Source organism: Equus caballus, chromosome 16, assembly GCF_041296265.1.
Source record: "Equus caballus isolate H_3958 breed thoroughbred chromosome 16, TB-T2T, whole genome shotgun sequence".
Classification (NCBI taxonomy): domain Eukaryota; kingdom Metazoa; phylum Chordata; class Mammalia; order Perissodactyla; family Equidae; genus Equus; species Equus caballus.
The window spans coordinates 42,367,683-42,382,018 of record NC_091699.1 but is presented as its reverse complement, the minus strand read 5'-3'; the positions used below and the strand labels follow the sequence as shown (position 1 = coordinate 42,382,018).

At 37.2% G+C, this 14,336-nt stretch overlaps 2 protein-coding genes across 9 annotated transcripts in view; one reads left to right on the top strand and one right to left on the bottom strand.

The window, feature by feature from the left end:
- Positions 1–6,037, top strand: part of APPL1 (adaptor protein, phosphotyrosine interacting with PH domain and leucine zipper 1) — a 33,895-nt gene extending 27,858 nt beyond the window's left edge. For both annotated transcript variants that reach the window (XM_023620227.2, XM_023620228.2), the window contains exons 20-22: positions 494–544; positions 834–923; positions 2,024–6,037. In XM_023620227.2, coding sequence (XP_023475995.1) covers positions 494–544; positions 834–923; positions 2,024–2,170 — 288 coding nt within the window. In that variant the 3' untranslated portion in view covers positions 2,171–6,037. The remainder of the gene's footprint in view (positions 1–493; positions 545–833; positions 924–2,023) is intronic.
- ASB14 (ankyrin repeat and SOCS box containing 14) overlaps positions 1–14,336 on the bottom strand; it is a 61,149-nt gene that overhangs the window by 38,645 nt on the left and 8,168 nt on the right. For 3 of the 7 annotated variants that reach the window (XR_011426842.1, XM_070237336.1, XM_070237335.1), the window contains exons 7-10: positions 12,961–13,132; positions 11,949–12,492; positions 9,885–10,038; positions 8,969–9,169 (exon numbers count right to left, since the gene is read on the bottom strand). Coding sequence is in view for 4 of the 7 variants with exons in the window: in XM_070237336.1 (XP_070093437.1) it covers positions 8,991–9,169; positions 9,885–10,038; positions 11,949–12,492; positions 12,961–13,132 (1,049 nt within the window). In the remaining 3 variants the exon portion in view is untranslated. Of the gene's footprint in view, positions 1–542; positions 2,102–8,968; positions 9,170–9,884; positions 10,039–11,948; positions 12,493–12,960; positions 13,133–14,336 lie in introns of those variants that run through there. The other 4 variants (XM_070237337.1, XM_070237334.1, XR_011426843.1 and 1 more) reach the window with 3 other exon arrangements.

The window sequence follows — 14,336 nt, the reverse complement described above, 5'->3', positions numbered from 1 at the left end:
TGCCTAGTCCAACTGAGTTGCTTGACCAAAGCCTGTTGCTCTGGACAGAGCTGAGCTGATGAGTTGGGCCTTCTGACTCTACAGACCTGTATCTTCCTGGCCATTGATAGCTGGTGCAATCTTCTGACCTCATTAACTTATCCTGCGGATGCAATATATTCCCATAATCAGCCATTTTCAGATGTCTTTAGCTTAAAGTAGCATCAAAAGCTGCTTGCTTCATCCTTTGCTGACCTTATTATTGTCTTGGTAATGCATTTGAGATGACAGGAACTAGGTTCCGGGAGAGCTAAGAGCTAGCAGTGAAAGCCCACAGCCCCTGAAGGAAATACACAAGAGCTTGGTTTGGGGGCTGCAACATTCTTACATCAGCTTTTGTTTGAAGCAGTGTATTATAATGAGTTATAAAGCGAGTTACATCAGCCATTTGGATACTTGAAATTATTACTTTGATGTGAGAACTGTGAATTTTTTCTGCTTTTTCTCCTTTTAGATTTGTGATTCTGTTGGACTGGCAAAACAGATAGCTTTGCATGCAGAACTGGTAAGAATCCAAGACACTTTAATTATCCAAGAATGTTAACTAAAATAATTTAAATTCTTTCATATTAGCAAGTAAATAAAATCATTTTGCTAAGCAAGGTTGACAGTGAATGCTATTGCTGATATGGCATTTAGGATTTGGATAAATGGCTAACAGAATGTAAATTTTTGGCGTGCTTTCTAATATAAAAGCAAAAAATTGAAAAGTTACAAAGGTAGTATTAATTGAAAAGTCTAAAATTTAAAATATTTCATATTTAATTAATTAGTTGTATTCATCTGTTTTTCAGGATCGTAGGGCATCAGAAAAACAAAAAGAAATAGAGAGAGTAAAAGAGAAGCAACAGAAAGAACTCAGTAAACAAAAACAGATTGAAAAGGTATGCGGCCCTAACGTCGAGATCTTTTCTGATGTGGTGTTTGTGAAGAGTTTCTTTAATTCAGCACTGTGACTTTCAGAGTTTAGTTTCCAAATGAAGGTCTGTTCTGCTTCATCGGCCGCTTCATAACCGGACGATTCATAGCACAGTAGAAAAGGGTGACGTCTGTCTCCTGATATCTTTACATTCTAAGTATAACTATAATATAGATTAACATGTAGTATGACTTGCTGTTTGGCAAACATACCAGAAGTTTCATATTTCCATATTCCAATGAAGGTTGTCTCTGTCAGAGCAGGTTTTTTGAAATGCTGTATATATACATTTAGATTTAACTGTCATTGCTGAAAGCCACATTGGCTTCTAGGAATATATATGTGTGTGTGTGTGTGTGTGTGTATATATATATATATATATACTTATTAATATTTAATGTTACCAGGAGTGTCAAATCGTTGTCCATCCAACAGGATAATTTTAAGCTAGACGAATTTCAGAGCAAAATCTGGAGAATGCATTAGATAAGTGATCCATGAGATTGTAAGAGCTGTTAGGGGTTGTGGCAGTAGCAATGAAAAAGAGGAGATCACTGTGGGATACTTAATGAGAACAGACCAGCAAGAGTTGACAGTGGATTGGATGTGTGGACAAAGGAGGGGGAAAGTGGCAACGATGACACTGAAGTCAAGACTTCCTTGATAGATTAGGCTGAGGATAGATGACAACTAATTTAGAAGATAAATTGGACAAAGATGGAGAAGAGGGCTGGAGATGGGGAACAAAGGGGATGTGGAATGATCCATTGTGAGCCTTTTCCTGGCAAAAGGTAAGAGATAATGATGGCCTGAACGTGGTTCTTGACCGTAAAAATGGAGAAGAGGGAAATGTTGGCTTTTATAGGATTTCTAGGATGGTGCCAAAATTCACTTTGTTGTTGCATTGGTTGTGAGTAGCCTTTCTTTTTAGTAAGCGGCCAAAATTATGCATACATATTTATGACAGAAAAATTGAAGTGGCTCTCAAGTGTGTATTTTAACTACATAGTTTTCCATCTGGGTGCAAACAATTAACTTAGTTTCTTTTCTCTCTTTTTCCATTAGGACTTAGAAGAACAGAGTCGGTTGATAGCTGCTTCCAGTAGACCAAACCAAGCCAGTAGCGAGGGGCAGTTTGTTGTCCTTAGCAGCAGCCAGTCAGAAGAGAGTGATTTGGGAGAAGAAGGAAAGAAGAGAGAGTCAGAAGCATAAACTTATCCTTGATTTTGGTTGATATATCCCCCCTTGGAATTTATTGATAATTTCTGTGATGAAATGGCACAAGGTAACAACTATGTTGAAATATCAAGGAGGAGACTAAAGTTTATATTGCCTTGTTTAACTTCATTTTTTAAAATGATTGACCTGAATGACTTAGGTTTGCATTGATTTTTCTTTCCTTCAAAATAAAACCCTATGCAGTAACATCAGATTGCACGTGTCTAAAAGCAACCTGTTCCTCTCCCTGAAGTCGGTCGCTGAGGAACTGCGCTTGCTTCATTAAGCCTTGTGCCTTCACATTGTGAATTGTCTTTCATTGTAATCGACTGTGACCGTAGGGAGTCATTTATTCTTCATTAAGCCTTGTGCCTTCACATTGTGAATTGTCTTTCATTGTAATCGACTGTGACCATAGGGAATCATTTATTCTTCATTAAGCCTTGTGCCTTCACATTGTGAATTGTCTTTCATTGTAATCGACTGTGACCGTAGGGAGTCATTTATTCTTCAGCTTTCGACATTCATGGATATGCTCCCTCTATTTTATTCGGAACATTTTGCTGGCACTGAGGAAGCTTGCGACTGAATAGGTTCAAAACTCTTTATGTGGAGAATTGTATAAGTTTGCATATATTTTAACAATATAAAATGTGCAATAGAACTTTTATAAAATAATTAGGACAGAGGTTTTAGACTTCAAATTGTGGCAGACGGTACTGTTGATTTCAGGGCACTTTCTTGGATTGCTACGTTTCCCTGATGTACTACTCCTGATGCCAAGGAAAGAAGTTTACGTGTCTTCAGTTCAAGATTGATAGAGCCCTTGGCATTTTATTATCACATTCTTAGTTCTCAGGTTGGGACTTGAATTATTGCTGCAGAGCAGTAATGGTTAAAAGAAGATTTTGGAATTTATTAAAAGGATTTTTGTTTGTTTTAGATTAGGACTTAACGTGTAAAGATATTGATACAAAATAATACACCATATTTTCTGCATTGCGTGAAATAATTTTTATTGAAAAACACGTGATATTTCAAAAGAAGTTCTATAACAAGTATGTTTCCTGCTTAAAGTAAAAACTCCCAGAGTTTAGTTTAGAAAATGTAGTCTTTTAAATTTCAGACTAATATCCACAGTATTTTCATAATCCCGTGTTTTGATAAAATGCTCATCACCACTTTATATCCACGAAGGCAAATAACTAATATATGAGAATAATTTGCACTAATTATTGTAAATACTTGTACTCTTCAAATGAGTAAAAGGTCTGATTCCATGAAAGGTTGAAAAGAAATTGAATGCTTGGTGTAGGAGAGTTAACCAAGGAAGGATTTTAGCCTGGTGCCAAGGTTAAAATGACATTTCTCTACTGCCTACTTCTATGTCAAAACTTGATTTTTTTTTTCTTTACTTGGATTTTTTTTTTTTTTATTTTTTTATTTTATTATTTTTTTAAGATTTTATTTTTTCCTTTTTCTCCCCAAAGCCCCCCGGTACATAGTTGTGTATTCTTCGTTGTGGGTTCTTCTAGTTGTGGCATGTGGGACGCTGCCTCAGCGTGGTCTGATGAGCAGTGCCATGTCCGCACCCAGCATTCGAACTAACGAAACACTGGGCCGCCTGCAGCGGAGCGCGCGAACTTAACCGCTCGGCCACGGGGCCAGCCCCTCTTTACTTGGATTTTTAACATTGCCGATAGAAATTATGTTCTTATGTTTCGCATGTAAAAGTATATTATAGACAAGTTAAATATATTGAATAAACTATTTTACATAGTCATGGATTTAAAGTTTTCAAGAGATTAGTGACTAAGACTAATTTTACAAGGGAAAAAAAGCCTTTTGTTCTTTGATATATAGTTTCTTCTTCTTAGTTCTGAGTAGAAATGGCATCTGTTTTTTTCTCACAATATAGTTTGGCTGTTTCACACTGTATATACACTATTTTCTGTAGGAATGGGATAGATAATTATATATAGGATCATGATATTCATTTTATCCATGTGCCAAATGGGAATAATGATTACTTGATAATCGTTATTTTGAAGCCCTGTGTTACCAAAACATTTAGTAAAAAGGGAGAAATTTATGGAATACTTTTTCTAAAAAGTTTATTTTTTGCTTACTAAAGGGAATGCATTCACAGTAGTTTGTGTATCATTCCTTCTGTAGAAGTTGAAATTTCTTCTGTGGTCAACACCTGATTAGTCATGGCAAGTCCTGCTTTTAAGACCTTTTTGAGAATTAGTTAAGCTTTCTGTTTCATTAAGTCTTTTGTTTATATTAGTGAGTTGTCACCTTGCTTAGTTCAGATGAAACTTGTCACCCAACAAGGGTGGTCAGCATGAGGAGGCAGTTTTACTAGGCTGGTGCTTTGCCTGGTAGCAAAGTGCTGCCCTTTGTTAGCACTCTGGGTCAAAGTGGAGGCTAGACTTAAGGGTACTGGCAAACTTAGGGATTCTGGACAGATTTGTAGTTGCTGTTAAGTCATGTTTGATAGGAATCTCCACAGTAACACACTCATGTCCACAGGCCAGACCAAAGCGCATTCCAGCACCAAATAGGAGTTGTGTATGGGTTTAACAATGTTCGATGATGTAACTTCTGTTCCATTACTATCGTACTATATGAACTATTCCATTACTGCAGATATTTAAGCATCAACTTTAATAAACTCTCTTTTTTATTTAGGGAAGAAGCTGATCTTTGTTGCTCTTTGAAACCCCTTCTAGCTCTGGAATGCTTGAGTGGTAATTGTTAGATTTTGGAATACCTTTCTCAGATTCAGTCTTACATTTTGTGGTTTTTAGAGATTAACAAAGCTGATTCTTTAAAATGAAAGAAGTTGTCTACCTAATTCTGCTAGGCACTCTGCTACCCATATGAATAGTACTTTTATAATTCTAGTAGTGAAGTAAATAGGTAGGAAACCTATTATTCCTTCTCCCTTTTAATATTTTGAAAACTTTCTAACAAGGGACTGAAACTGTTACCTTGTGCAGAATCCTCAAAGCCAGTCTAGTTTTTGCCATGTCTACAATGATTACTTTGTGTTTAATTTCAAAAGAATTCTCAGGCTCCACAATCTAGGGGTGGTAAATTTGTGTTACCTTTATGCTTGAGAAAAAGATAGTAGGGTGTGCATAACATTCTACATAACATATCTTATGTGGTAGAGGCATCTGAGTTAATTTTGAGTTATATATAGGAACTACAAGTATTTTAGATTTAAATCTTATATAAATAATGCTTCAGGTCCTAAGAGCTTGTGTGTTACAAAACCTTCTGCCAGTTGACTTAATAAAGTGAAAATATTAACATTGGTTTTGACAACAACCTCCTAGCATTCAAACTGTACTTTAAATATTAAAACACACTGATTGTAGCAAGCAACCCTTTCATTTTATCTTTAGCAAGTTTGACTTACTTTTTCATGAGATTTTGTTCTACATTAATTAATTAATACATAAAGATTTGAAACTGGAACTATACTTTTTAACCAATCTCTTGTGGCTATACTCCTATGTAATTAACTTCAGTTAATATGAGAACTGGGGATTAAGTTATAACTAATGTGCGAAACTGCTTTGTATATTTAGTGATTTTGTAATGTAAGTGAATTGGTTAATTCTTCTTTCACTGATACTATTAATCATGCAGTATAAAATTAAAGATCATGCTACATTTCCCTTTAGAATTGGATTTGAAGAGCTCGACTTTATGTAATGGTGGCATACATGTGGAGTGGAGAACTTATTTTTTCATTTTGTCGAAATAGGTATTCCCTGACATGGCTTCAGGAAATATGCTGTTAGGAGATTTTTAATGTATAATAAAGTTCATAATTTTTGTACAGTCTCTTTTGTATGAAATATGATACTTTGAATTTTTTCTCCAAGTAATTTCAAATGATGCTTATAAAAGAGTTGGACTTTTTCCTAATCTGTTGTGACACTATAGTTACACCTCTAGCCCACTGCAGTTCCATGACAGCTAAAATTTTTTAAAGAGTCACTTATTGGGAAGTAATACTGATTCATCACTAGTGACTCTTTTAGAAAAATAAAGCGATTTTTCAGTAATTAACATGTTATAGACAATGTGTACTTGCTATGTTTGGTTCTATTCACAGAAATTCCTATAATTTAAAGGGGCAGGTTATTGTGTACTCCGGCATAAGTGGCTTGGGATGTAGTTTTAATACTAATGCATATTTATCCCATGTGCTCTTTATAGTTTCCTATAGCACTTAGCAAGTTTTCTTCTTCTCCTGGGAGTTTCTCTTCTAGTTTGTTTTGAATTTTATAAAATGTACACACTTTTAGAAGGTCCAGGGAGTGGGTGAAACTAACTTTAGAATTATGTAGTTTATCTAAGTGTGTGTGTATCCTAAATATATTTGTATGTTGACATACATATAATCCACCACTTACTTATAAACGGACACTAACATTTGATTAAAAAAATAAAAATATTTATGCTAGCTAGTTCTGCAAATTGTTTTATGTGAAAACTGTATCATTAAAAGTAATTTTAAGTCTGTGCTTGCAGAAGTAGTCTATATAGCCATGAATCCCTACATCAGAAAGAAATCACGTAACTTCAGTTTCCCTAAGATGGACTATATTATGCTAAAAAAATATACTAAGAATAAACATACAAAAATCAAGACTGTAGCTGACTAGGCCTGTGGTGAAAATGGACTACATCATCCTCCCTCTCTGTTCTCCCTGTTGATATGCCATCTAAATGCTACACAGGTGTGGCTGAATGAATGTCTACGCAGTTTCTTCACTTTCCACATATAGAAACCTGTACTTTCATGCAGCATAGAATATACAGAAATAAAAATTTAAACTAACAAATTGAAATCCCCGAGATAAAACCACACATCTGTGGACAGCTAATCTTCGACAAAGGAGCTGAGAACATACAATGGAGAAAAGAAAGTGTCTTCAACAAATGGTGTTGGGAAAACTGGACAGCCACATGTAAAAAAATGAAAATAGCCCATTCCTTTATGCCATTCACAAAAATCAACTCAAGACCTGAAACCATAAGACTTCTAGAGGAAACTATAGGCAGTACCCTCTTTGGCATCAGTCTTAAAAGGATCTTTTTGGACACTGTGTCTTCTCAGACAAGGGAAACAATAGAAAGAATAAACAAATGGGACTTCATCAGACTAAAGAGCTTCTACAAGGCAAGGGAAAACAGGATTGAAACAAAAACACAACCCACCAACTGGGAAAAAATATTTGCAAATCATATATCCAACAAAGGGTTAATCTCAATAATATATAAAGAACTAACACAACAACAAAAAATCAAGCAACCTGATCAAAGAATGAAGAGATTTCTCAAAGAAGATATACAGATGGCCAGTAGGCACATGAAAAGATGCTCATCATCACTGATCATCAGGGAAATGCAAATCAAAGCTACACTAAGATATCACCTTACACCCATTAGGATGGCTAAAATAACCGAGACAAAAAATAAATGTTGGAGAGGTTGTGGAGAAAAAGGAACACTCATACACTGCTGGTGGGAACGTAAACTGGTGCAGCCACTATGGAAATTGGAGATTCCTCAGATTTAAAAAAGAAATACCATATGACCAGCCATCCCACTACTGGGTATTTATCCAAAGCTTGAAATCAACAATTCAAAGAAACTCATGCACCCCTATGTGCATTGCAGCAGCATTCACAATAGTCAAGACGGAAGCAAACCAAGTGCCTATCTAGATAAAGAAGATATGGTATACGTACACACGCACACACAATGAAATACTACTCAGCCATAAAAAAGGATAAAGTCATCCCATTCACAACAACATGGATGGACCTTGGTATTATGTTAAGCGAAATAAGCTGGATAGAGAAAGACACACTTGGTATGACCGCACTCATATGTGGAAGATAAACACATGCACAAAGAGAACAGATTAGTGGTTACCAGGGGAAAGGGAGGTGGAGGGTGGGCACAAACGGTGAAGTGGTGCACCTATAACATGACTGACAAATAATGTACAGCTGAAATTTCACAAGATTGTAAACTATCGTAAGCTCAATTAAAAAAAACATGTAAACGTCCTGTAACTGCTTCTATCAGTGAGCCCCTCCTATGTGTCCAGAACTGGGCTAGTAGGTTCAATACAGAAATCATAAACCGTCGTCTATTTGAACACATTTTTAATTTCTGTTCCAGTGATCACATTAACCGATAAATGGTAACCCTTAGCCAGGGTTTTGTGGAAAAAAGGGACAGGACACTTGTTTCCCATTAATGATGAAATTGCAACTGAATGTCTATTTCAATTAAGTTAATTACCCCACCTCAGTATTGGATTCTGCAAGTAAACAGATGCTAAGCTGGCCTTGAGACTTTTGCACAAGAACTAACTTCTAGGTCATGTGCTGGAATCAATATTTACTCAGTGCAATCACTAAGATATTTTATATATGTACTTCTTTATAAAAAGGAATACTGTTAAGCATTACCTTGAATTATCAGAGGTGGCAGCTGGTATTTTTGACCATGTAGCCATGTGGATTCGTATACGTAATGTAAGATCAATACAGAGTCAGAACTGTTGTATTTCAGTTAATTGAAATTTTTACTGTTTGGGTTTTTTTTTCTTTTTTTAACTGCCTTTCAGAATGCTAGCCATTTATATATTGAGAGGCTCTGTTCAGAGCAACTTTCTAAAGAATGTAGACTGCGTTGAGAAATATGAATCATGTAGCAAGGCAAATTTTAAGAAACACAATTGCAGAATTATACCTTTTCATCCAAAATGGTTGGATTACCAGGTTCCTGTGAAAATTCCTTGTCCATAAAGGTCATATTCTTCGTAAAGGATATATGCTTTTAGACGATTGGGTAAAGGAAGAAATGACATGAAGACAGGGCAGCGCAAATGTAAACGTCCCATACACTTCCGGATCTTTAGGCGGCACAAATGTTTTAGGGAGCGAGGGTTTGCTAAAATGAAAGAGACAGGCACATTATCCAAAAGGAAAAAGAATTGCTGTATTTCTTAGTGATCTTGGGGTTTAGTTAGCAGATGTATTTTATGCTTAAGCCGTCAAGATTTTCACTTGCTGTGACACGTGGGAAAGTTAGTAGGGAAACAGCTTTGCGTTTCTCATTGCAGCCCTTCTCGTAGACGTTCCCAGAGCCACATCAGGTTAGAGACTAAAGACTAGCATCAGTTGTGGGTCTGGCTTGTGAGACCTAAAGTTCTTAACTCTGAATGTGTTAACCCCCTATCCTGCCCATCAGGGTCAGGCTCAAAACTAAAGATCGCTACCCAGGGGGAAATGAGATAAAAGAAATTCTTAATTTGACTTATGTGCTACTGTGAAAGAATTTGGCTTGAAAGGGCATTTGATATCCTCTACAGGCTTAGATCGTAGGTTTTTCTCATCTCTGTTTTTATTGCCATATCATAGCTTTTAATTCCTGTGTCTACAGTGTTCCATGAGATTAGGAGAAAATTACTACCTACCTATATAATAAAGAGTTACCAAACAGATTTGGTAATAAGTACAAATTAATTGTAATTATAAACAGTAACATTTTTTAGATAGGAATAGTATTTTTCTTGGTTTCTTTAGGCAAAAAAGAATGTTCTACAAAACAAATAAGAATACAATTAGTATTTTCGTTAAGAATCTTCTACAAGAAAGAAACTCACTCAAGATAAAATGGATTTCTGACCAGAGTCCCTGTTTTTGGAGCACAGCTTTCAACTTTGAACAGATCCGAACTTGATCAACGTAATCAAGCATCACTCGAACAACCTTTCCAGACAGATGTTGCAGCCATGACAAAGTTATTACTTCACAGAACTGAGGAAGAAAATCAGAACTATGAAAGTAAATGAAAAACTAAGTATCTATGGTTTAAATAGCAATCAAAAGAGCACTCAACTCAGAGTCAGGAACCAAGGTCTCAGGTGCTTCATTTGTAAGCAAAGGTGTCCAACGAGAAAAACCTCTTTCTTAGGTCTGACATTTGGAAAGATACTACTTGTCTTCAGAACTATGTAAGATGTAATGTGGGTGTGAGAGAGACTGTTACAGAATATTAGCCCCTTTGATTGGCCACGTGGTTGTCTGGAATAAAGATTAACTTTCTAGCCTCACTCGCACCTAGATGTGCCCACCTAAGTTCTAGCCAATGAGATGTAAGTGGAAGTGTGAGCACTTCCCAGAATGCCCTTGAAGAAGAGCAAGGTGTGTGCTCCTTCCACCTGCCTGCCTTCCTACTGGCTGGAATGTGGATTTGAATTTCTCCTGTGACTCATGGAGCTGTCCAGTTAGAAGGCTATTTACTTTTGACCTTTGTTTAAATGAGAGGGGAATGAGCCATCTTGATAAAGCCACTCTTATTTGAGGTTTTCTATCATTCATAACCTGCTCCCACCCTGATACTTGAGGGATATGATAGTTTCTGTTATTAAGTAATTTACATGCTCTTAGATAAGATGCCTGTGTAAGAAGTCAAGTAATGCTATATGAAAAATCAGGAAATAATGCAAGGTGATATATGCTAAATGCCAAATCCCACATTAAACATAACCCGAAAATAATAAACATGCAGTATTAAAATATTTTCCCTTTCACTTTTCAGAATTGATTCAAAGTGCTTTCTCCACTTCATGTCCTTTCTATTTTCAGATTTTAATATGAATTGAAGTATTTATACTGCATCTACTGTATGCTAAGCACAGATCTCTAAGCTGAGGAAAATGGTGAACAAGAGCTTATATTCATGTATTTGTGGGGAGACATAATCAGTAAAATATTAAAAAGATAATTTCAGAAAGTGATAAGTGCTATAAAAGAAATGAACAGCATTATAACAGAATGATCAGGGAAGGGAACTACCTTAGATAAGGTGGATAGGGAATGGCCTCTTTGAGGAGGTAACACTTGAAATGAAATCTGAAGGGTGGCAGCTATTTGAGAAGTTGGGGGAAGTGCTCAAGTTGGCAAAATAGAAGAGACTGATGAGATAGGGGGAAAATAGGAGATTGTGGTTGATGAAAGCCAAGAGAAAAGTCTCAAGAAGCAGGGAGTGGTCAACTGTACTTATTGGGATTCTTTTTTCATCAAAAAGTAATTAGAGAAAACCATTTAACCAAATGTTAGAGCCAAAAGAGAGAGCTGAAAACCTAGGGGTACGGGTGTCAGGAAACCAGAAGGATTTTAGCTAGATAACTCATTTTTTCAAAGAAAAAGCATTACTGGTATAAAAGACTGCATTCATTCTTCAAAACATTGCTCAGGTGTTGCTTCATTGTGAAACTCTAGGTCGAGTTGTCACTTTTTCTATATCTTTTATATCTTTCTACTATTGTGTTTATTTTTTATATAACGTATTAAAATTTTCCCAACCATGAGCTTCTGGAGAGAATGGATAGTCTTTTTCATCTTTTTCTTTTTAAGGAAGATTAGCCCTGAGCTAACATCCACTGCCAATCCTCCTCTTTTTGCTGAGGAAGACTGGCCCTGAGCTAACATCTGTGCCCATCTTCCTCTACGTTATATGTGCGACACCTACCACAGCATGGCTTGCCAAGTGGTACCATGTCTGCACCCAGGACCTGGACTGGCGAACCCTGGGCCATCAAAGCAGAACATCCGAACTTAACCACTGTGCCACCAGGCTGGCTCCTAGAGTCTTTTCTATTGCTGTAGTTCAGGGCCGCCGATAATGACTGTGTAAGGTGATATAGTCGATACTGTGGACTTACCATAGTATCTTTGATAACTGTAGATGTCCAGCCTTCAAAAGTATAGGAGGGATGTACTTTGTCTCCATGAGGACAATCAAAGCATCGCTCTGTGTCATACCCATAATTTAACAGCATCCTGAGCATGACTTCATCTTTCAGTGTGTATTGCAGTGCTGATGGGAAATGTAAAGGGTTGACTCTGCAGAAGTAATTGACGTTGGCCCCATGCCGCAGCAGCAGACTTATCAGCTCATAATTGCCCATCCTTAGGGCTATCTGGAGGCAGTTAACTGGATCTTGATTAGGCAGAGCTCCAGCGCTCAGAAGCAACTTAACTGAAGAGAGGTCGCCATTTGATACAGCAAAATACAAAGCTGACTTCCTGTGGTCATCATAGTGTCTGCGAATTTTCTGATCTAGCATGAAATTTACATCAAATCCAGCCTGAATGAGAAGTTCCAGGCATTGAGCATGTGCTCCTGCTGCTGCACAGTGAACTGGACTGATGCCACTCCGCTTGATGGCAGCAAAATCCGTAACTGGAACCAAAGTCTTTAGAGCTCTGAGAAAAAATTTCAAGGTGCATTTAAAAATAGTTTTTGTTAAGGTGCAGCATTAACCTGTTCATGATTGTTTTATACTCCACTGGACGGTATTAGTATTAGGTGGTATATTTAGAACCGCCAACCAAAAAAAAGCGTAATTCCTGCATCCAAAAGCTCAGATACCAAGTAAGGCTAAATGAAACTCCTGTCTAGATTATAAAACTCAGAATTAGTCCAATCAGTGAGATCTGAGGCTCCCCATTATTGCCTAAAGAGCTGATGATAAAACAGTTTTATGTCTCTTCAGTGGCTACAGAATATGCTGACTCTACCTCTCTAGCTGGTCAAGAGTTTTTTAGCTTTAAAAGGGGTGTTGGAGTTATAAGATCAGGGATGAAGGCTATAAAGTTCTGAGAAGCTGCTCCAAAAATAAATAAAGTAGCTATTACTGTTTCTATTATTTGCAATAATGTAATTGAACTTACAATAAATGGCCTCTGTCAGCTGCCACATGAATGGGCAGGTGGCCTGAATTCTTAGGGATGTTGGCATCAGCTCCATGCTCCAGCAAGAGAGTCACAGAGTCTGGATTTCCTCCACGAGCGGCTTCAAGTAAGATGGAAGAAGAATCAGAGGCCTGACCAAGAGCATTAGCTCCTAAGAGAAGAGAGAGTCTTGTTATGCAAAGTCTTTTCCACTGTATTGCTTAAGCATCCTTAAAAAAATATACCACCACCTCCAAAAAGCAATTATTGAGCAGCCACTTTAGCAAAGCACTAAGAATCAAAGAAATAAAATATATGTCTCTGCTCTCAGGCAGCTTATAATCTAGTTGAGAAGGAAAAAAATGGTGCAGTCTCTAAGTTATGAGTAGGTTGGCTTTCAGAGTAATTTTATGTTGTTAGTTTGAACTTGAAAATTGCAGGAGAAATAATTTTACAAAAGGTGATTTTATTTCCAGACCAGCCTTCAAAAGCCTACTTAACTCATAACACACTTATATATAGGATGGTACTAACAATCCTGTCGAACTCTCTCACCATGCCATCTAATGATGACGTTATGGTGGAAAAGGGCATTTGTTCTGTTTTCACTGGTTCTTAGGGGGTTGTTCATAGTAAGAGACCCTGTAGTTTTTATTTGAAGTTGTGGACTGCTGATAGTTAAAAGGATAAATTGTAGTACCCTGTACATTAAGCATCGTGAGTGGGGTGGATAGTAAGAGTACAGGTATAGGCAAAATGTCCTCTAGAAGATGTCAGGGCCGGGACTGTGAGGGGCTGGGAAGTGAAGGAAGGAGTGTTGGATCAGTTGTGGAAGACCTTTCAGTAAAACAGGCTTTGAAGAAAGAGTAACATTTGAATAAACGAAAGGAGGGCATTCAGGGCACATTCACAGCTCGTATAAAAAGGATGTAGTGACTTTAATTTAGTACAGACTCCATAGTCATCCGAGTTTAGTGCCTGCCTACGAACTCTATTCCTAGAACGCATTAACAAATGTCTTATGAGCCTCCGTGGAATGAGTGCTCACTATGTGCTGGTTCCTTTATGTGCATCATAATTTCTGAACCTCACAACAACCATAAGAAGTAGATGATAATATCTTCATTTTAAAGATGAAGAAACTGAGGATCCTTGAGGTTAAATGACTTCCGCAGAGATGGACAGCTAGCAAGCAAGGTGGTCAGGACTCATGGGCAGGCGGGTCAGACCCAGGGCCTATTTCTGTGATGTCATGTTGCCTCTAGCAATGCAGGGTGGTAAAGTAATGTGCTTGGGAATCAAACAGATGTGTGTTCAAATCCTGGCTCTGCCATTTACTAGTTATGTCACTTTGTGCAAATTACTCTGTAAGTGGG